Source organism: Rhinichthys klamathensis, unplaced genomic scaffold (assembly GCF_029890125.1).
Source record: "Rhinichthys klamathensis goyatoka isolate OS25496 unplaced genomic scaffold, OSU_Roscu_1.1 h1tg000036l_1, whole genome shotgun sequence".
In the NCBI taxonomy this organism is placed as follows: Eukaryota; Metazoa; Chordata; class Actinopteri; order Cypriniformes; family Leuciscidae; genus Rhinichthys; species Rhinichthys klamathensis.
Genome location: NW_026606584.1, coordinates 537,730 through 560,184, shown reverse-complemented (window position 1 = coordinate 560,184; position 22,455 = coordinate 537,730). Strand labels below are relative to the sequence as shown.

Below are 22,455 nucleotides of genomic sequence, written 5' to 3'. Positions count from 1 at the left end.
GCCGTGGCAACGCATCAAACTTTAAAATTCTTTTAGGATGCTTTTGAGACTCTTAGCATGCCTGAAATTGCTTGAAATTGCATGAAACTCGACAGACAGATCACATTTATTAGCCAGTAGACATGTGCGAAGTTTCAGAAACGGGCGTGGTGCAGGGACTCAGTAGCGCCACCTTTTGACAAAAGTGGGGGGGTTAGTTTCATCTACAGTTACAAAACTTTTAAGTACTGGTATCTATTTAATAGGTACTAGTATCTAATGACTTAGTACTAGTATTTATTGAATAAATACTAGTATCTATTAATAGGTACTAGTATCTAAAAGGTCATTTTCTCTCTCTCTCTCTCTGAGCCAATATGGCAAGCCGTTTTAACATTTTATCATTTTAACCTACTAGTCTCTATTTTCATGCTACTAGTACTTATTTTTTAGATACTAGTATCTATTCCATTAAGTACTAGTACTTATTCATTAGCGACTAGTGCTTATTCTGTTTAGAATATTAAAAGTGCTTATTCAATTTTTATGCTTATTTATATTTTCAGAGCAGAAAATCCGATTTTTCTGCTTATTCAATATTGCATCTAAAATGGAAGTGACTTGACGTGTGTGTGTGTGTGTGAGAGAGAGAGAGAGAGATTGTGTCTGTTACAGTGACAAGAGTTTAACCCTTTAAGGCCTTGTCTTTTTGGATATATATCTTTTTTTTTATTAAAAAAAAAGTGCATACAACCCATATCTTTTAAACGTATTGTTTGCTTTAAATTAAATTAAGATTGTATGTTTGGTAATTGAACCTAAATAAATTTAAAATTAATGTGCTATATTTCAGACCAATATATTTGTTTTCCTTCATTTTAATCAACACTAACTTTATTCTCATCTGAATTATAAATAATTTATTTCTGTATAAAATAAAAAATCCCGAATAATCCAGACCAACCAGAGCGCACTATTTCTACAACATCATCAGTGCTGAAGTGGAACTACCAGAGCTGTTCGGCAGATAGCCAGCAGATATTTTGTGTCACGTCGTGCACAATAACCCTAAAGGCACCAGGGTGGCTGTGCCACCGGCTTTATATATATATATATATATATATATATATATATAAATATAGCTGCGAGCAGCGATTACGGGCCAAAGCCGGCGGTACCGCCACCCCGGTGCCTTTAGGTAACTAAGGTAACCGGTGGCACCCAAGCCGGTGCCACCGGCTTGGGCCCGTAATCGCTGCTCGCAGCTATATTTTATCTTTTGTATTTATTTGTCAATTTAGTTTGTAATTAGTTTCTTTGTTCTTGTATTGCTGACTGTTTGCTTGTCTTCTGTAACTGTTTTGACTTTTTTGACTGTTTTGTATTGACATTAGTATTACATTTTTGCTTAAGTAGCTTATCTATAATTGTGAAATTTTACCTATATCGAAAAATACTCATATTATGAAAGAACACTTGATCAAATCGCCCACCAGTAATCTTGAATCAGTAATCACCAAAATAATCGTCATTATGATTTTTGCCACAATCGAGCTGTCCTACTTCATCGTAACAAGAATTTTTTGCGCTCACATTTGTCAACTGTCATTCTACTTTAATCAGAAAAAAGGAGTTCCGGTCCAGAGATATTTAACTCACTGAAGAAAGTACACAAATTCTTTTTGGGGATTTCTAGGCATTGTATTTCATGTCATGTAGTTCATGGAGTGAACTGCGGCACTAATAGAGTCTCACCGAACGCGCACATCACGTAGCTGTGCATAGAAGACCATTGGCCAAGGTCAGGATTTTCTTTAAATACATTAAATAATACATTAATACATTTCATTTTATTTTTCACAACACTTATATTTGGCATGGATCACATGGAATCATTCTGTGCGTCTTTTGCCTCTTTTTAAAAAGCTTGATGCTGGTCACTTTTCACTGCCATTATATGGACGAGCGTGAGTGGGACATTTTCTTTTTTTTTATTCTCCTTTTGTGATCCAAAAAGGAAAGAAAGGCAATACTACATTGGAACAAAACCGAGTAAATGATGACTTTTCATTTTAAGGTGAACAATCACCTGCATGATTATGATAAATTAGTAATGAGTATATACTGTACCTCTTTGATCATTATATATGAATTGTCCAGTTCTATTATGGCTAAATGGCTGAGCTCAAATATTATTATTATTTTTTTTGTCTTTTTGTATTATATTGGAATAAAAGTTGTCATGTGGTAACTGTCCTCTCCTGACATGTTATGGTCCTGTAGGGTCGACAGGGTCTACAGGGCACTCAAACTGGACGTGGATTTCAGAGGAGGAGTTTTGCTCGGCACAGCTGGCTCGAGGAAGACACTGTGGATACAGTGGACACCTCTGATTTAGTTTTTTTTAGCAAAGTGCGTATATTTATCTGGGTTTGTCTCCAATCTTTTCCTCTCCTCTGTGCTTACTTGTATTGAAATCTTCAAATCTTATAAGTAGCCTATATTTTGTTTTGAAAACTGCACTTGCAGATAATATTATATTAATGAAATAAAATGCTACTTAAGTCTGCTCAGAGTACACATTCATGACTGTTTATTAACACAAATATGTATTGCAAAATTGCACTTTGTAATAAATTAAACGTTTTACCTTAAAGTACATTTTAAATAATTAGTTTAATAACCTTTTTATGTCACACCTGTTTTGATGTGTTGACTAAATGCTTGTCGGTACCTTTGGCAAGATACTTCAACCATATTTCAAAGACAATAGAATTGTGAAGTTACATGAAAAGGTTTCCTTAAGAGTGCTTTTATAACCCACTTTAACTAATTGGATTCATTTTCAATTTAAACTATAATACATTTTTAATTTATTCCAAAAAGCATGCACTTAAGTGTAATTTTTTTTTACATTGTTTGCACTTAACGCTTATTATTTTAAAAAGTATATTTACATAAGTACTCTTATGAAAGTATGCGAAAGTGACACTGTCAAACAAAAGTTTTTTTTTGTTGAAAATTTTACTCAAAGATATTTGTTTAGCTCTTGACTGAATATATATATCTATATATCTATATATATATATATATAGAGAGAGAGAGAGATAGACAGATATATATATACACTCACCTAAAGGATTATTAGGAACACCATACTAATACTGTGTTTGACCCCCTTTCGCCTTCAGAACTGCCTTAATTCTACGTGGCATTGATTCAACAAGGTGCTGAAAGCATTCTTTAGAAATGTTGGCCCTTATTGATAGGATAGCATCTTGCAGTTGATGGAGATTTGTGGGATGCACATCCATGGCACGAAGCTCCCGCTCCACCACATCCCAAAGATGCTCTATTGGGTTGAGATCTGGTGACTGTGGGGGCCATTTTAGTACAGTGAACTCATTGTCATGTTCAAGAAACCAATTTGAAATGATTCGAGCTTTGTGACATGGTGCATTATCCTGCTGGAAGTAGCCATCAGAGGATGGGTACATGGTGGCCATAAAGGGATGGACATGGTCAGAAACAATGCTCAGGTAGGCCGTGGCATTTAAACGATGCCCAATTGGCACTAAGGGGCCTAAAGTGTGCCAAGAAAACATCCCCCACACCATTACACCACCACCACCAGCCTGCACAGTGGTAACAAGGCATGATGGATCCATGTTCTCATTCTGTTTACGCCAAATTCTGACTCTACCATCTGAATGTCTCAACAGAAATCGAGACTCATCAGACCAGGCAACATTTTTCCAGTCTTCCACTGTCCAATTTTGGTGAGCTCTTGCGTATTGTAGCCTCTTTTTCCTATTTGTAGTGGAGATGAGTGGTACCCGGTGGGGTCTTCTGCTGTTGTAGCCCATCTGCCTCAAGGTTGTGCGTGTTGTGGCTTCACAAATGCTTTGCTGCATACCTCGGTTGTAACGAGTGGTTATTTCAGTCAAAGTTGCTCTTCTATCAGCTTGAATCAGTCGGCCCATTCTCCTCTGACCTCTAGCATCAACAAGGCATTTTCGCCCACAGGACTGCCGCATACTGGATGTTTTTCCCTTTTCACACCATTCTTTGTAAACCCTAGAAATGGTTGTGCGTGAAAATCCCAGTAACTGAGCAGATTGTGAAATACTCAGACCGGCCCGTCTGGCACCAACTACCATGCCACGCTCAAAATTGCTTAAATCACCTTTCTTTTCCATTCTGACATTCAGTTTGGAGTTCAGGAGATTGTCTTGACCAGGACCACACCCCTAAATGCATTGAAGCAACTGCCATGTGATTGGTTGATTAGATAATTGCATTAATGAGAAATTGAACAGGTGTTCCTAATAATCCTTTAGGTGAGTGTGTGTATATATATATATATATATATATATTTATTATATAGACAGACAGATAGATAGATAATGTGTACACGTTTTAATGAATGTCTCTGTTCCTCTCTTTCACAGGTTGATGTTCATGAGGAGCTTTATTCTATGGCAGATGATGTTTTTGAGTCACCTCCTTTATCAGCTTCTTGTCCTGTGGCAAATGTTTCTTTGGGCGAGGGAATATTATTCCCCAGCTTGTAAGTTAAAAGCAGATGTTTTAAAGAATTTAAATTATGACAGTACACAATTATAACATGCCTTACAAAGCCTATTCAGTAGCTTTTCACTTTAGTACTCACCTGATTTAATCCTACCATTCCTTTTCTCTTTTTCTCCAGAGGAAAAAAGAATATCCCCAAAACTGTGACATCCTCTAGGAAAGCCTCTTCTCATCGTGGCGGTCGAATTGCCTCCAAAGTGAAGCACTTTGCGTTTGATAAGCAGAAGCGTCAGTATGGGATGGGTGTGGTGGGGAAGTGGCTGAACCGACACTATAGAGGCAGCCTCAGCAGCCAAGTACAGAAACAACTAGAAGATTTTCACAGTCATCGGTGAGTAAGAAAACCCAATTAGGCTCCTCAAAATCACCAGGAACTTCGCAGCCTTAAGGTCCTTTCACATTGGACGCGATTTTGACGCACGAATAATTCGCGCGATAGTTTTATTTTTTGATCAGCTGTTTGTGTAATGAGTGCTTCCACACCGAACGCGAATGTGCTGCGGCAGAAAAAAGAGTTTTCTTTTTTCGCTTCGATGTCAATTTCTTTTTACTTTTGCGGCGACAGAAAAGGCTTCAGCCAATCACATACAAGGAAACAAAGGCGAAGCTTGTTGACGCTTTGGCTGCTCTGACGTAGCAGCATTATGTGCGAGAGAAGAGAAGTGTCACAACATGAAATGTAAACTAAAAACAAGCAATACATTGAAACTAGAAACCTTTTATAATGACAGCATTTTTATATTGCCTATTCCTCATCTCAACGCACGCATACCCTATCATTTATGACATGGCGGTGTTTCTTACCAGCAAAAGAACGAGGCATGGGATAAAATAGCTGGGATAGTTGGTGTCTCCGGCAAGTTGATGAAGTGCGTGCTGATGATTTATAATATTTTTGACTAGGAGGGAAATAATTGATTTGGAATATTTTCAACATTAATGGTTGTGTGTTTCATATTATTTTTGCATGCATGTATAGGCCACACACCAGAGCATGAGCGTAAATAAAGCAGAGCGGGGTGACGCTTAAATAGGCCCATAAGTTAAAAAACTCAAACAAAACATACGTTTCATATATACGTTTAAATAATATAATGCAATTTTTTTTATTTCATCTATGTTGATGATCTATATGAAAAGGGAACCGCATGAGATGAGTAAGGATCATAAGATGCCCAATATATCGAAAACATTTGGAATGGGTCAGACATAATTTTGACCACTTATTAAGTTTTGTTTTGTAGAAAGCCTTCCTTTAAAGTGAATTTCGTTTTGTATAAATTGTATCTTAATTTTAATCAATGTTTTATCAACAAATTGCCTGGATTAATAGGAATAAGAAGCAAATATAGTAGACAATATAATTAGGCTACGGAGGCGCCGGCGCGTGAACTGGAGCGCGTCTCATACCGAAAACTGACAGAAAACACTTTATTAATAAACAATTCAAATGTTTAATGCATAATGCTTACTTTGGCCGGTTCTTTGTGGCAAAGTTTTAGCTACTTTACAAGATTAGCATACTCCCCTTCAGACTCTCTGTTCTTTAAGATTGGGTGCACACAAAACCTTCTTTTCTGTCTTTATAAAGAAAACGAAAAGCTCGTCTTCACTGGATGATGATGATGATGAAGTGTCCGTGTTTTCTCAGCTGTCGGCGCGAAAGTTTTGGAATGTTGAAGCTCTGAACGTCGCAAATTCGCGTCGCGGCTGATGTGAATGGTTTTGACGCGAACTATTCGCTTTTCCGTTTCGCCTTTTCGTTACGCGTCCGGTGTGAAAGGGCCTTTAGATGTTGTTTTTAAACTATTCAGAGAAAGATGTGATCATTAATTGTTTCTTTGTCAGGCCATATTTTACCTACTGGATCACCTTTGTGCATATTGTCATAACACTGCTGGCCTGCATTACATATGGATTTGCTCCTGTGGGCTTTGCCCAGCATACCACTACTCAGCTGGTAAGATAACAAAAAGAGTGTTTAGAAGACCTCTAAGCTATAGGAAGATATATTATGTAATTATATAACAGTCCATTTTTACATCTGTTATGTCGGACATTATGCAGCTCTTTCTGTGGGGGGGGGGGGGGTGCTCTGATATTTTGACTTGCTTAGTTGGGTACATTTAATATTCAACAATATTATTGATCTGCCTTACTTAAGGTGGACGTTGACGCAATTTTCTTCTAGAAACAAACTTTGTTGTATTATTTTCATGTTATCACTGTGAAGCTGCTTTTATACAATATGTATTGTAAAAAGCGCTATATAAATAAAGGTGACTTGACTTGACGTGTAACTCCACAAGAGTGTGAGCAATTACAAAACTGTTTATTATACATTTGGTTGCCCATTATCCATTCCATTTCCCCCCCCCCCCCCCCCCCCCCCCCCCTCTTTTTTTAAGGTACTGAGAAACAAAGGAATTTATGAGAGTGTAAAGCATGTGCAGCAGGAGAACTTCTGGATTGGTCCTTGCTCTGTAAGTGACACATAGAGTGATCCACGACGTCAGACTTAACAACCAGATAGACACTGTTAATGGGTCCAAATTCTTTATCAGATCCCAAAAACAAACAACAAATGCTGCTAATATACACTCACTGTGTCCTGTAGTACTAACAAAAAATAATTTGTTTTATTTGTGCACAAGCACACAGGATGTTTTTTGGAAGTTACTAAAGTTTTAATGTTAAACTGCTATATTTACACTGGATATAACAAGTCTGCAAATCCATGTTTAGGCAGCTGTTTTTTGTGATGTAAAAAATTAAACCAAGATAAATAATATTAGAACTTAATGTACCTTTAATTAAAAAATTACACACTAGGCATTGCCACTGAATACCAAAGTGACATTTCAGAGAGAGAAAAAAACATCACATCCCTGAATGAATACTTAGCTGAAGCACTCTTTTGATTTTATTACAGCACTCAGTCTGTTTGGATAGATGTCTATCAGCTTGGCACATCTTTACTTGGGAATATTTTCCCACTGTTCTTTACAAAAACATTCCAGATCTGTTAAATTGCGAGGGCTTCTCCTGTGCACAGGCCTGTTCAGGTCCCTCCACAGATTTTCTGTAGGATTCAGGTCTGGGCTCTGGCTGAGCCATTCCAAAAAATGTATCTTTCTTTGTTGAAGCCATTTTTTTTGATAATTAGATGTGTTTTGGAGTGATGTCTTGCTATCATTGAAGTGTTGTCATGCTGTCATAATGTTATGTTAGTTTGACTTTATTGTCTGTTCAGATGTCCTGGACAGAAATTCATCTTTAACACTTTGCGATCATCGATCTGTAAACAATATTTAGGATCCTCCTATCAATACTAAAATTTCTTAACTTCCTGAGTAGACCTAAACTCTGTCTTGTTTTCTTATGTATATGGTCCACATTTTCCTGGAATGAGAGTTTGTCATCAATAATTGTACCTAAATATTTAAAATTTGAAACTTGCTCTATCTTTACACCTTTTATAATAACTTGTTCATATGGGAGGCCAGCTGTACCTGTCCTATTTTGATTCCTACAGCATAATTCCTTTGTCTTCTCAATGTTCAATTCTAGATGACTGTTATCAAACCATTGTACAAGACTTTTAATATACTCAAAATAACAATTTATGTCTGTTTGGCAAGAAATTAAAACCAAGTCATCAGCGTATTTGATTAAAGTGAGATCTTCCCTGTTACATTGAAGTTCATTAGTATAAACAGAGAAAAGCAGAGATGATAATACACATCACTGTGGGAACCCTGAGACTTTAAGACTATACAATCAGATAAGATTCTGTTAACACCGACTCATTGGGGCCTATTACTAAAAAATGTCTCAATCCATAAGATTAACCAGCTACTTACACTTTAATCTTGCAATCTTTCTTTTAAAATTTGCATTATTTTTTGTCATTGGGGTGTTGTTCAGAAGGTTCTGTGTCAAAATTGACTGGTACTTGGAGCTATTCATGATTTCCTCCACCTTCAGTAAAGTCCCAGTTCTAGCTGAAGAAAAGCAGCCACCATGCTTCACTGTGGTTATGGTGTTCTTTTGCTGATGTGCTGTGTTGTTTTTGTTCCAAACATACCTTTTACAATTTTTGCCAAGAAGTTTAATCTTGGTCTCATCAGACATAACATTTTTCCACATGGTTTTGCGTGACTGGATATAATGTATAGTGCATTTTAGCTGGGCTTGGTTTTTTTTTTGTCTTGTCAGAAAAGGCTTCCATCTTGCCACCCTGCACCATAGCCCAGACAGATGGAGAATATGGGAAATAGTCACCTAGGCCCTAGGAAGCAACCAGTACATTCCAGAAAGAGCTGCACCTCTTTTAATGTTGCAGCAGGCCTCCTGACTGCCTCCCTAACCAGTTTTCTCCTTGTCTTCTCATCAATTTTGGAGGAACGCCCTCTTCCTGATAATGTGTCGTGTCCCATGGTATATCTAATGCCTTGGGAAGTTTTTTGTAGCCCTCACCTGAACGATACCTTTCAGCAATGAGATCCCATTGTTGTTTTGTAAGCTCTTTGTGGACAACTGCTCTTGTAGTATTGTGCAAACAAGATGTCAGAAAAATCTTACAAGTTTAGATTTATTTGGAGGTAACCAGTTACTTCAGGTGAAGACAAGTGTGTACATTTCAAATTAAGCTTAATGATTAATTAATTCTGAACTCAGCCACATACCGAGTTATACAAGTGTGTGCCCACTTGTGCAGTTAGGTTATTTTAAGTTTTTATTTTAATCTTTTTTTTCCTCTGAATAATCTCAAAAATTAATAAACGCAGCAAGTGCAGTCATTTTAGGCTGCAAACATCTGAGAAAAAAATCATCCTGTGAAATTATGGTGGGACTGTCTGAGGTAGTAAAAGATAATAGCTCATTATTATGTTTAGCTTCTATTCAGGGCTCTGATGTTCAAAACCCATGATTAATATCTAGGATCAGGTAATCCATGTGGCTTTTTTTTTCAAACAAACATTAAAGAACAACAGGTAGAGTTGTCAGAGTGGGATCACTTGAAGTGTTTGTATTTGAAGCAAAACAGAACAATAAAATAATACAAACATCCCCTTCCATTTTCAATTTCTTTGAAACCGTCTGAACAAAGTAGGCCTACATGCAATATAAGTTAGAATTAAATATATACTTTTTGTTTGATATTAAAAGCTGTTTCAGTGTTGTTTTATGGGGACCTTTTTCTTCTTTCCATTACCCTTCAAATTGCGCAAATTGAAATTGCGAATTGAAAATATGCACAATGGAAACACGTCCATTTCGCAAAAACTCTCGTTTATCGCAAAAACGTTTTTACGCTCGCATGAGGTGGTTTTTCAGGCAATTCGAAAAAGGAATATTTCGCAAAACTGCAATGGAAACAGTTTTTGCGCATTTACAGTCACCTGACTTAGAAGACGCGGTGTGTTTGGGGTCCGTGTCCGCAAATAATTATCACATTATTATAAAATTTTTTAGGCTACATATTTAGAAGACGATTTTATCCAAAAAAGGAACAAAGCAATTTGTCACGTCATTCATGTAATTCGTGTTTGTGCGGAGTGTGGAGCGCGCACTGCATGGCAGGGAGGCGCGGGTGTGAACTTTTGAATTTTCCTATCAACAGTGGAAACAACTTAAAATACTCATTTCTGGTCATACAGAAAATAATAATACATTATTCGCAACTACTTTTATTTGTGTAAACTCACAATAACAAGAAAACGTGCTTTTGTAAAATAAAATAAAACAATCAAGCGCGGTTTCATGATCTCCGTGAACTGAAACAAAATATTGCCTATGTAGGCTAAAGCTTGAAATGTCCACGAACCAATTCGAATCGAATGCTAATACCTTCTGATTATGTAATCCGTATGAAAGGTGCATTTCTCTCTAAAGGCGCATCCGCCTTACAGCGGAGATATGTTTTTAGCCGACACTGATTTAGAAAACAATAGTTTATTAATAAACAATTAAAATGCCTCGTTATTTTTTAAGACACATTTATTATAGCCTATAACTCACCTATAAATCACCTTTCTGTAGGCTGTGGTTATATGGCTCTTCTCATTCAGCACTACGGGAAAAATATCTAATTTGCACTGCGGTTCTAATTTGGCCTGAAAACCAGTCAAAAAAAAAAAAATGTCATAATAATTTGTGAATATTTTAAATGTTTAATAAAGGGGCAAAAAGTCATAAACAAAAATCTGAAAATTCGTCTATATATATATATTTTTTTTGCGCAGCATTTGGTGTGTAGGCCTACAGTTCAAATTAAAATTTTGGTGTTCAACTTTGCGTTTTAAAAATACAACAACCGTTAATTTTTCGTTTTGCAATTACGGGTTAAATAAGGAAAAACGAATGGACACAAAAGTACACTGACCGTTTGGACATAATATGAGACATAGGCCTAGTTCTTTATTAAATTCATAAAAGAAACAATAATTACGGGAATACTGGATTCTAAACCTCAAAAAAATGCCACAATCAAGACCTCGGAGCAGAAATGAGGGAGAAACACCCAGGAACTCCTTAGGCTAGCCTATATGCCTTTCACTGCCATTAATGCTTGGATAACACACCACGTCCTTCTATTAATAATAATAATAATGTCTAGTGCGGTTGCTGTGATATAGGCTATAAACCTACCAATGTCCGTTGGCATGATTTTTGGAATGACTTATCGCGAGAGGAAAAAAAGACGTTTTAGTCGCATAATATCAGTTAATGGAAACGCCGTCATTTCGCAATAGTTTTTTATCGACAGTTAGAAAAAATCGCAAAAGTTTTGCGCAAATCTGTAATGGAAACACAACAGTTCCTGAAATACTCCCTGAAACCACCTTTCTGCTGGGATCAGGATTATAAAACTTTCCTGAATCAAATATATCCTTCTAAAAACATTTGAACAACACATAATGAATGTTTGATTCATATCAAAACCAAGAGTGGACTACATCATGTTCTAATTTAAATTCAGAATCATTTTTTCTTTTTGAACAACTGGGCCATGTGCTGTAATATGCTATGCTGTATCCTGTCTCTGGATGAAGTTTCTGTGCATCTTGAAATGCATATCAGTTTCAGCAATGTCACTCAGTTGGAATATTTTAAACTCAAGTGTGAAAGGATTAATAATGCTATGCATGCATGTGCCGTGCATTCCACTTTGACCTCTGGGTCATCTGGAGGTATTGACAACTAAAGCCCTGCACGGGCCTCAAATCTAGGCCCTAGCCCGGCCCGTGTCCGACAGCTCATCAGAATTCTCGTCCCGAGTCCGACTGGAGCCCGCTTTTTTTTCCATTACACAGCCTGCCCTATACTACTGTTGCAGCCATTAAAATAGTTCAGTTTTGTTTTCAATGGCAAAGAAGTTATGTTTCCTTTCATTTCTTTATTAAGTTAATTTAGGCAAATGTTCGGAGCAATTTTTGTTTGTTAAAGTTTTTTTTTTAAATCACAACCAAGCAGCCGACAGCTAGTTAAACATGTTTGATCAATTTAGCCTCTCAAATCAACACTTTACTTGGCTACAATAAAATCCATAGATATAAAACACTTCAAGCATATCATACAGACAGTTAGTTTAAATGTTTATTATCACAACCACAGTAAAACAACATTTTTGAAAAGCTGAGGCAGGCTGCTCTGCTGCTCGCAGTCACAATAGCGCTCGCAAACGAAATGAGCTATACAATCTGAACAAATAAAATAAAATAAAAAACAAACATGCAGGTTATCTTACCTCAAAAATCAAGTCTTCACTACAGAACATGGCCATTCTTATTTCCAATAGTTTCCAACAGTTAGACTAATGAAAATAAAGTCCAATCAAGCGAAAAACAAGACAGCCTCCTAACATGGCTAAGAACATTCTCTTACAGAGCATTGTGGAGAAAAAGCACAGCATCCACAGTGGAAGGTTTTAATCCAGTCCTCCTTCCTTCTATAACTCTTCCACGCTCGCTACTACTGCTGCTGGCGGGGACTCTAAACTCAGAGCGAGCCAGTCTTGACAGTTGCAGTAGCAGGGTCTCCTGTTGTTTCCAACAGCGCAGCACATCTCGTCATATGACATATGTCAGTGTGATAGGTTATAAAATGTCTTTCTATGTTTGTTTTTCCATCGTCAACTTCTAATTTTTTCTTTAAATAATGTCTAAAATATAAAAAGAAGGATAAGCCTAAAACAGGCCCGAGGCTGGCCCGCGTGTGAACTATGACGTGAAAATTATGTTCCGCGTGGGAACTATGGCGGCCCTAGGGGCATAAATAAGTCGGGGCCCGTCGGGAAATGCATTATTGACAACTAATTCATGTTGGACTTGGGCCATTCTTCTTCTTCTTCCTTCAAAAGAAAAACAGGCCCCTTAAGCCTTCTCTTACATGCTAAAAATTCTTCAGCACCAAGCCCCCAGATGCCTCATCAACTGGATTCAAACTTGAATTTATGTGCCTCCGTTGCACAACATCTTTTGAGTCTCTTGTGACAGCCACTCTATTTTCTACGAAGTTGTGGAACCGCTTAGTTTCATTTTGGATATATCTCAGTACAGTCATGCTGTCTGTCCAGAACACAGATGTCCAAATGAATCTGCAACTCCCTTTGTAGCATTCTATCAACTCATTCAGCAAGAACAGCAGCCGTAAGTTCCAACCTCAGGATTGTTATTTGCTTTAAATGGAGCAAATCTTGACTTTTCTAACATAAATGCAACTGTAGTCCTTTTTTTCTACTATTCACCAACCTCAAGTATTACACTGTCCCATAGCCATACTCGCTGGCGTCAGAGAAGGTGTGGATCTGAGCATGTTCAGATGGTCCAAAGTCTTTGGTGCTATGAAAACACTGACCCAAAAAGATGAACTTGCATCATATGTTCCATAGCATTCTGTGTAACATCACCACAAGGATACCACAAAAAACACAGAAAGTCCACGTTTCTGAGAAACCTCTACCTGATGAAACATGGCTTGTATATCAGCTATTAAAGCGACTTTCTGAACCTTGTAAGAACTCCCAACAGAGAGTTGGTGAGATAGGGACCCTGCAGCAGCAGACCATTCAGAGGTTCCTTTAAACACTGCACCACAATCGAACACTACTCTTAGAATTGTCTTTTTCTGATGATATAAATGGTGGTGTGGTATGTACCAAACGACCTCACCATCTTCCCGTTTCAACTGGTGAGGTGGTACTACCTCTCCACATCCCTTGTCAATAACTTCAGACAGAAAATATGTATACTCTTGCTGATATTCTCGATTTCTTTTAAACTTTCTTTGTAGACCTAGGACACGCTGTTCTGCAACATTGTGGTTGTTTGGCATGATAATTTCTGGAGACTTCATGTAAGTCTGTATAATCGTCACGATTACCAGTGAGAGTGCCCATCATTACCACCACCAGAGGGCACTTCACCCCAGACTCTTGTCATTCCCTAATGAAACTACATTTCCCATAACTCTCTGCCTGGTCTCATCATCCTTGATTGCATCCACCTGTGTCTCATTACCTTGTTTAACTCACCCTATAATAGCTTGGTTTTCACATTCATTCCCTGCGAAGTCTTGTATGTGTCTCACTGCATTTCTGAGCGTGTTTGTATCCTGTTTCTCCCGTCCCCTGGTTTTCTTGATTCTCTGCCTGTCCCCTCGGATTTCTCTCTTTGCCTCAGCCCTTATCTGTTATTGTTTGGATTGTTTGTTTGTGTATGACCCTTGCCTGGATTTGGATTACGATTGTGGATAACCCTTTAAATAAATACTGCATTTGGATCCTCAATCTTCGTCTCTCAGAGCAGTTTGTTACAATAATAATCACCCTCTTCAAAATTGATTGTGATTTCCATTATTTCCATGAACTCTGTTGGTCATTTCTGGACATGGCAAAATCATTGTCTGACAGTTTCTCATTAAAATCATGATTATATTGAGCAATCAACAGATCCTCCAGCCTGGCAATTGAGATCCAGGACTGCCAGTCATTCTGTTACAATAATAATCACCCTCTTCAAAATTGATTGTGATTTCCATTATTTCCATGAACTCTGTTGGTCATTTCTGGACATGGCAAAATCATTGTCTGACAGTTTCTCATTAAAATCATGATTATATTGAGCAATCAACAGATCCTCCAGCCTGGCAATTGAGATCCAGGACTGCCAGTCATTCTTTGTCACTATTACCACCTCTTAGTGGCCCATTCACGACCCACCCCAATAGGGTTTTGACTGCATATGGTCCTCCGCCTTGACTGTTAATAATTTCCAATGGTTCCATACGATTTGATGCATTGATACCAATCAACAGTTCAACGTCTGCATTAATACTGGGAATTCTGATACTCTCCAGATATGGATAATCCTTCAAGTCATCCTGAGTGAGAATGCTATTCTTGCTCACAGGCATCGATTCTTGAATATACAGCTCTGGTAAATCCACAAAAGTCTGTCCATCTAGGCTTGAAATTTGAAGATCAGAGAGCATGAATGTGTCTAATGACCTTTCTTGGTCTAAAGTACGGCGCAGTATGGTGCGTCTTGTTCCTGTAAGAATCAGTTCTCTTACGAGAGTAGTCTCGTGTTGTGTAAGCTAGCTTACGCTATGGGAAAACCTCTTTCTCGAGAATACTGAAGCCAAAAATTATCCTTATAATTTTTTATTAATTTAAAACCTAGGCGAGGCAGCTTGCGCGCCTATTGCCTGCTCTGCGGCAACTGTTGCAACCTGGCGCCCTCAGTCGTCACGTCCTGCACGAATGGGCGTGGCTTATGCCTATATAAGCCTGAGCTCGATAGGATGCGCTTTGGTTTTCATCGCTGGATCTCGGAGAAGAAACCTGCGCCGTCGAACAGCCTTTTCAGCGGGACGAGTTCACTGAGGAAGCCGGTCGTCTTCTCGCCGCCTTCAGTCGCTGTTCCTGCTGCGCTATCCGGCACCTATATCCTTTTCTTGCTCCGTGTGTGTTCGCCGCTGCGACACTCACGTTTTGTAGTTCTAAAAGAGCTGAGGCGTTGCTGCAAATGCCTTGTGTTTCCTGTGGCTCGTGCAGAGCCCACCTCGCCAACGGGGATCGCCATATTCTGTGCGCTTCCTGTTTGGGCCGGGACCATGCGGACCACGCGCTGTCCAAGGGCGGATGTCCCGAGTGCGACATCATGGCCTTGTCGACCCTGCGGCCTCGATTAGCCATCTTCAATGTGGACACCACGCCTCCGCCTCCCGCTTCTACGCCGCGCCGTAAAAAGCGGCGCTCTCAGAGGTCACCTGTGGAGGTTCCGGTTCACGAGTGCACGCCGGCGGGATCCCCGCGTGCCTCACTTTCCCCCGTTTCGCTCACGGATGGACAGCGCCCGACTTCGGCCGCTCCCATTGCCTGTGACGAGCTAGAAGGAGACGACGAAGAGGACGGCTGTTCTCTTATCACGTCGGGGAGTGAAGAGTGGTCGGGCTCTATTCCGGTCCCCACCCCTCCTCTTCAGGAGTCCAGTGGGGTTAGAGCCAGCGTCGACGAACTTCTCCGCCTCCTTACGAAGGCCGTGGGGGACCTCGGCCTGGATTGGTCGCTTCCCGATGAGCCCACGCCCAACAGACTCGACGGCTGCTTTCTCCCTGGTCGCCGCTCAGCGCCTCCCACAAGGCCCGCCCCATTTCTCCCCGAGCTGCACGAGGAGCTGTCTAAAACCTGGAAGGCTCCTTTTTCGGCCAGGCTGCGATCATCTGCCTCTTCGACGCTCTCCGTTGTGGATGGCGCAAAGGACAAGGGTTATGTCTCCATTCCTCCGGTCGAGGAAGCGATCGCAACGCATCTTTTCCCGCCCTCCGCTGGTTGGCATTCTAAGGCCGCCTTGCCCTCTAAAGCCTTCCGAACTACTTCCACCTTCGTCAGTCACGCTTACACCGCCGCTGGCCAGGCTGCCTCAGCACTGCACACTATGGCAGTGCTGCAAATTTACCAGGCCAACCTTCTCCGTTCCTTGGATGAGGCGGGCACGGACCCTGACAGCTTTACGGACTTGAGAAGCGCCACAGATCTAGCTCTGCAAGCCACCAAGTCCGCCGCCCAGGCCATCGGGAGGAACATGGCGTCATGGCGCCCTTACATGGCGCCCTTACCGTTGTTGAGAGACATTTGTGGCTGACACTGTCAGACATGAAGGACGCTGACAGAGCCTCCTTCCTTGACGCGCATGTGTCTCCTTCCGGGCTCTTCGGACAGGCTGTTGATGGGTTTGTTGAGCGTTTTTCGGAGGTCCAGAAGTCGTCGCAGGCTATGCGGCACTTCATCCCTCGACGCTCGAGTTCCGCGTCAGGGCGCTCAAGGGAACAGCCGCCTGCCCGGAAAACAGCCTCCCCGCCGCCTCCTCCATCAGCTTCTCAGCGTCATCGACCAAGAGAGCGCCAACGCTCGAGCTCGGCTGGCCGTCGCAAGCCGCCCCCTCCTCGGGGACCCAGGCCCAAGATCACGCTGGATCCTGTGCCACCAAAGTCTTCCTGACTCTAGGAAGACGGCGAAGGTCGAGCCCCGCTGCGGCCGGACCGCCTTTGAAATCAGCACGTGTCGCCCTCACAGTTTCCGCGGCTGCGGTGACTGGAGATGTGTATTCTACAGCCAACGAGCCAGTTGCACAACCCTGTACGCCTTTACCCAAACGCCGTTTTCACGGCGACCCAGATAAATCTCAAAAAGAGCATTGTCTGTTTATCCGGCTCACGCCGAATGTGTTTTAAATGTAGGAAATGTGCCCACGTCCCAGTGTTCACCCCTAGCCAGCAGCCATATCACCCTGTAGCCCAAGACTGGTTGCCCACTGAAGCTAAGCAGGGCTGAGCCTGGTTAGTACCTGGATGGGAGACCTTCTGAGAAAACCAGGTTGCTGCTGGAAGAGGTGTTAGTGAGGCCAGCAGGGGGCGCTCACCCTGTGGTCTGTGTGGGTCCTAACGCCCCAGTATAGTGACGGGGACACTATACTGTCAAAGAGCACCGTCCTTCGGATGAGACGTTAAACCGAGGTCCTGACTCTCTGTGTGGTCATCTCTGTGGTCATACTCGAAAGAGTAGGGGTGTAACCCCGGCATCCTGGCCAAATTTGCCCGGTGGCCTCTGTCCATCATGGCCTCCTAATCATCCCCATATATATATATATACACTGATTGGCTTCATCACTCTGTCTCCTCTCCACCAGTAAGCTGGTGTGTGGTGAGCGTTCTGGCGCACTATGGCTGCCGTCGCATCATCCAAGTGGATGCTGCACATTGGTGGTGGTTGAGGAGATTCCCCCTTCCATGGGAAGCGCTTTGAGTGCCTAGAAAAGCGCTATATAAATGTAATGAATTATTATTATTATTATTATTATTATTTATTATTACACATAAGCACGGCCCATTCAGTGACACACACTCATTCAGGGCCTATTTCAATAAAGGCGTTTCATGCCGATTGTGTTTTAAGTGTAAAGAAGGTGCCCGCTTCTCAGCACGCACACTTACTGTTAAACACTGCGCCCTCTGTGCCGCACACACGCATAAATCATTCCTCGGCCCACGTGACCAGAATGTTATGTGTAAATCAGCCCGCTGCTGGTCTCAGTGCGCTGCCTCAGATAAACACTGCAAGCACAGTGTCAATTTATCAGGTCTCCGGGTCCCTAGCTTACAGCGACCAGAGCCCAGATATCATTCTACCCCTAGCTATACGTGCAAAAGCATGGGAAGCTATCCCGGGCATGTCAGATTGGGTGCTGACCATTATAAAACGAGGCTATTCACTGTAGTTTGCTCGCCGACCCCCGAGCTTTCAAGCCCAGGTCGGAACTACAGTAGTTTAGAAAGTAGCTCATCTGCTTCAAGCCGAGATAATGAAACTGTACTTGAAGGGCGCCATAGAAACCGTCCCTCTAGACCAGAGCGAGTCGGGTTTCTACAGCCGTTACTTCCTGGTACCCAAAAGGGATGGTGGTCCCATTCTAGATCTCAGGCTTTTGAACAGAGCTCTCATGAAGCGATCGTTCAAAATGATTACAACCAGACAAATTCTCGCGCAAATTCGCCTGAGAGACTGGTTTATATCAGTGGATCTGAAAGACGCTTATTTTCAGATACAAATAGCCCCCCGTCACAGGCCTTTCTTAAGATTCACCTTCGAGGGTCAGGCCTACCAGTACACTGTCCTTCCGTTCGGCCTGTCCTTAGCACCTCGTACATTTACGAGGTGCATGGACGCAGCGCTCGCCCCCCTGAAACAACAGGGTGTGCGAATACTGAACTATTTGGACGACTGGCTAATTATGGCCCAGTCAGAGGTGGATCTTATGACGCACAGGGCTTTATTACTCAGCCATGTAGAGGCTCTGGGCCTCAAAGTCAATTGGACCAAGAGTTCGCTATCTCCCAGTCAGAAAGCTTCTTTTCTGGGAATGGATCTGGACTCTGTGTCAATGACAGCATGGCTGACGTCACAGCGCGCTCTGTGTATTCAGCACCTGGCGATGTCATTCAAAGTAGGCGATGTCTCTCCTCTCAAAAGATTTCAGAGGATTCTAGGCCTCATGGCTTCAGCCTCAGCAGTGCTTTGTTTAGGCCTGCTTCGCACGTGCCCTTTACAGCACTGGCTAAAGACGCGGGTTCCGCGTCGAGCATGGGCATCCGGTCGTTTACGTCTCAAGGTAACTCAGAACTGTGTCACAGCTCTGGAGCCCTGGAAGGCGGTCGGCTGGTATCAGACAGGTGTAAACCTGGGGCTAATCTCGAAACTGAAAGTGGTTTCGACAGACGCCTCCAATTCGGGTTGGGGCGCCCTCTACGAGGGCAGACCGGCTTTTGGCCTGTGGTCAAGCCAAGAAAAGCGCTTGCACATAAACTGTCTAGAGATGAAGGCGGTTGAGAACGCCTTGCGGTTCTTCCTTCCTCTTCTAAAGGGCCACCATGTCCTTGTCCGCACAGACATGTCGGTGGTTTCCTACATAAATCGCTAGGGATCACGGAACCTTCATGCACTGGCAGAACGCCTCCTTGTATGGGTTCAGCACAACCTGCTCTCGCTGAGAGCGGCGCATGTGCCAGGTCATCTGAACGTGGGTCCAGACAGGCTGTCCAGGGACAACATTCCCCCAGGGGAATGGTCTCTCCACCCTCTGACAGTTCAGCTGTTGTGGCACAGCGGAGGTCGACCTCTTTGCATCACAAGACAACACTCAGTGTCCAATATGCTTCACAAAGAACAAGGACGCGCTGGCCCATCACTGGCCCAGCCGCCCTCTCTATGCTTTCCCGCCGATCACGTTGTTACCACAGGTAATCAAGCGTATCAGGGAGAACAGTTCGTTGGTGCTCAGCTCGCAACCTGGATCCACAAGATTGTGGGGTATCAGAGGTTCTCTCCTTCCTACAGGAGCTTTTGGATAAGGGCAGATCCCCATCCACACTCAAGGTATATGTGGCGGCTATTGCTGCGTTTGTCAAACATTCGCACGGCCAGTCACTGGGTAGGAACGACCTTGTTGTCCGCTTCCTCAGGGGAGCTAGAAGGATGAACCCTCCTCGACCCCCTCGGTTCCTGTATGAGACCTTTCCTTGGTCCTAGAGGCCATGAAGGGTGCCCCTTTTGAACCTCTACAGTCTGTGGAACTTAAGTATCTCTCGTTAAAAACCGCCTTTCTGGTGGCTATCGCCTCAGTCAAGCGGGTGGGTGACTTACACGCACATTCTGTTAGCGTGTCGTGCCTTGAGTTTGGGCCTAATGACTCCAAGGTCATCCTCAGACCGAGACATGGGCTGTGTCCGAAATCTCCAATCAAACCACTACTCCCTAACCCCTATGTAGGGGGTAGGGAGTAGAGCACTATATAGTGAGCTCACCAGCATAATAGAAACACCACTTTCGGACACTACTCGATCGTCTCTCGGCGCCGTTGATTAAACGCGCCATCATCTGTCAGCTGGTGCCGAGCCAGCTCTGGGCTAAATAGATTTTTTTTAATATAAATACATTATATTATATTGAGCTTATTTCTCCAAAATTGTAAAATTAAAAGTCATTTCTGGCCGTTTCTGTTATAATGCGTTACTCCACACATGATTATAACTTATAAACATAAATAAAATTAATACACATATTTCATATATTTTCATTTTCGCGCCACACCGTTTTCTCTTGCCTGTCGACATTAGGAAAAAAAAAACAGATCTACGTTATCAAATATCTTGCTCATAATACTCTTAATAAAACAGCTTTTAGACTCTGTGGAGATGCCACTCAATATTTATCTTTTTTGTTTGTTTGTTCTCGTGATTCAGAAGATTTTGCGGATTAGCAAAAGAAACAGGATTTCTAGACACAGAAAACGACGTGCTGTTCTTGCTACGCTAGCTAGACGTCGTCAAATTGTAAGTTAAAGATGAAGATGATGCTGATTGGTCTTTTACGATCAGCACAATGCATGATGGTATGTAGGGCTTGGGTTAGTGACCATCGGTTGTACACTACTTTTCAAAATGCATTCTGGGATACATTGAGTGGACTATATAGGGTATAATAATCATCACTATACATTCGGACAGCACTACAAAATGGCGAGCTCACTATATAGTCCACTATATAGTGAGTAGTGGGAGATTTCTGACACAGCAATGGTTATGTCCCCAAAGTGCTTGCCACTCCTTTCATAGCGCAAGTCATTTCCCTGTCAGCCCTCTCTGGATCTGACAGCGAGTGTGACGTGAATCTCCTTTGCCCAGTCAGGGCCCTGAGAATTTACGTGGAACGTTCGGCTGCTTTCAGACAGTCAGAACAGCTCTTTGTTTCTTTTGGTGGCCGCACTAAAGGTCTAGCTACCTCGAAACATAGCCTTTCCAGGTGGATAGTGGATGCGATCTTACTGGCTTATACATCTAAGGGCCGTCGTTGCCCTCTGGGTGTCAGAGCTCATTCCACTAGAGGCATGGGCCTGGTCCAGTGGGATTTCTCTTCAAGATATCTGTATGGTGGCAGGCTGGGGCTCTCCGTCTACATTTATAAGGTTCTATAACCTGGAAGTTCCCGCTCTTCAAGCTAGATTGTTATCAGTCTAGTTAATCTGCTCAGTTCTGCCGGACTCGCTTCCGCAAACTGCAAAGTTTCAGTTCAGGCAGGCTAAGGCCTTCCCTGACTGTTATACAGTGTTAAGCACCCTTGTTTACTTAAGGTAACCATGTTGCCTTATATCATTCTTATTTGCCCACTCCCTGTCGGCTTTTATTTTCCCATATCATATGAACTCAGGGCTCTCGCCCTTGGGTCAGTGTTGTGGTAGATTTAGCATTAGGTCTGGGGACGGCGGACGTGAAGCTGAAGTAAAGTTTATCGCTAAACGAGTAACTAACACTTGTACACCCAAAATCCAGACTGAAGTTGCGAGGTGACCGTGCTTTCTCTGTGGCTGGTCCTAGGCTATGGAATAGTCTTCCCTTATCTGTGAGATCTGCCACATCTATGTATGAATTCAAGTCCAAATTGCAGTCATATCTTTTTAACTGCGCATTTCACTCTTAACCCTGACATAAAGAATGCAAACGTAGTGTTTTATTGTTTGTTTAGTTCTGTATTAATGTTGTGTTTTTATATTTTTTCTTCAACTATGTACAGCACAGTGGTCAACTTCTGTTGTGTTTATTTGTGCTATATAAATAAATTAAATGAATGAATGAATGAACTACCTCTACAATCTGGAACTGGTACACACAGATAGATTTTCACCCGCCCATCTCGGCGAACACTGACTGAGCGCTTAAGAGTTTTGCTCTCCGTCAAGTGATCCGTAAAGCCCACTATATCAGTTCATCTCAATGAATGCACAGTGTATTTGACGCGCAGTAAACACTAGTGTGAGGCGCACG

The 22,455-nt window shown here is 42.0% G+C and overlaps 1 protein-coding gene across 1 annotated transcript in view; it reads left to right on the top strand.

Moving 5' to 3' along the window:
* The window catches only part of LOC130081162 (inactive rhomboid protein 2-like), a 134,825-nt gene that overhangs the window by 82,868 nt on the left and 29,502 nt on the right, over positions 1–22,455 (top strand). Inside the window, exons 7-11 of the mRNA XM_056246119.1 lie at positions 2,263–2,391; positions 4,431–4,549; positions 4,691–4,903; positions 6,421–6,532; positions 6,981–7,055. Of these exons, the coding sequence (XP_056102094.1) occupies positions 2,263–2,391; positions 4,431–4,549; positions 4,691–4,903; positions 6,421–6,532; positions 6,981–7,055 (648 nt within the window). The remainder of the gene's footprint in view (positions 1–2,262; positions 2,392–4,430; positions 4,550–4,690; positions 4,904–6,420; positions 6,533–6,980; positions 7,056–22,455) is intronic.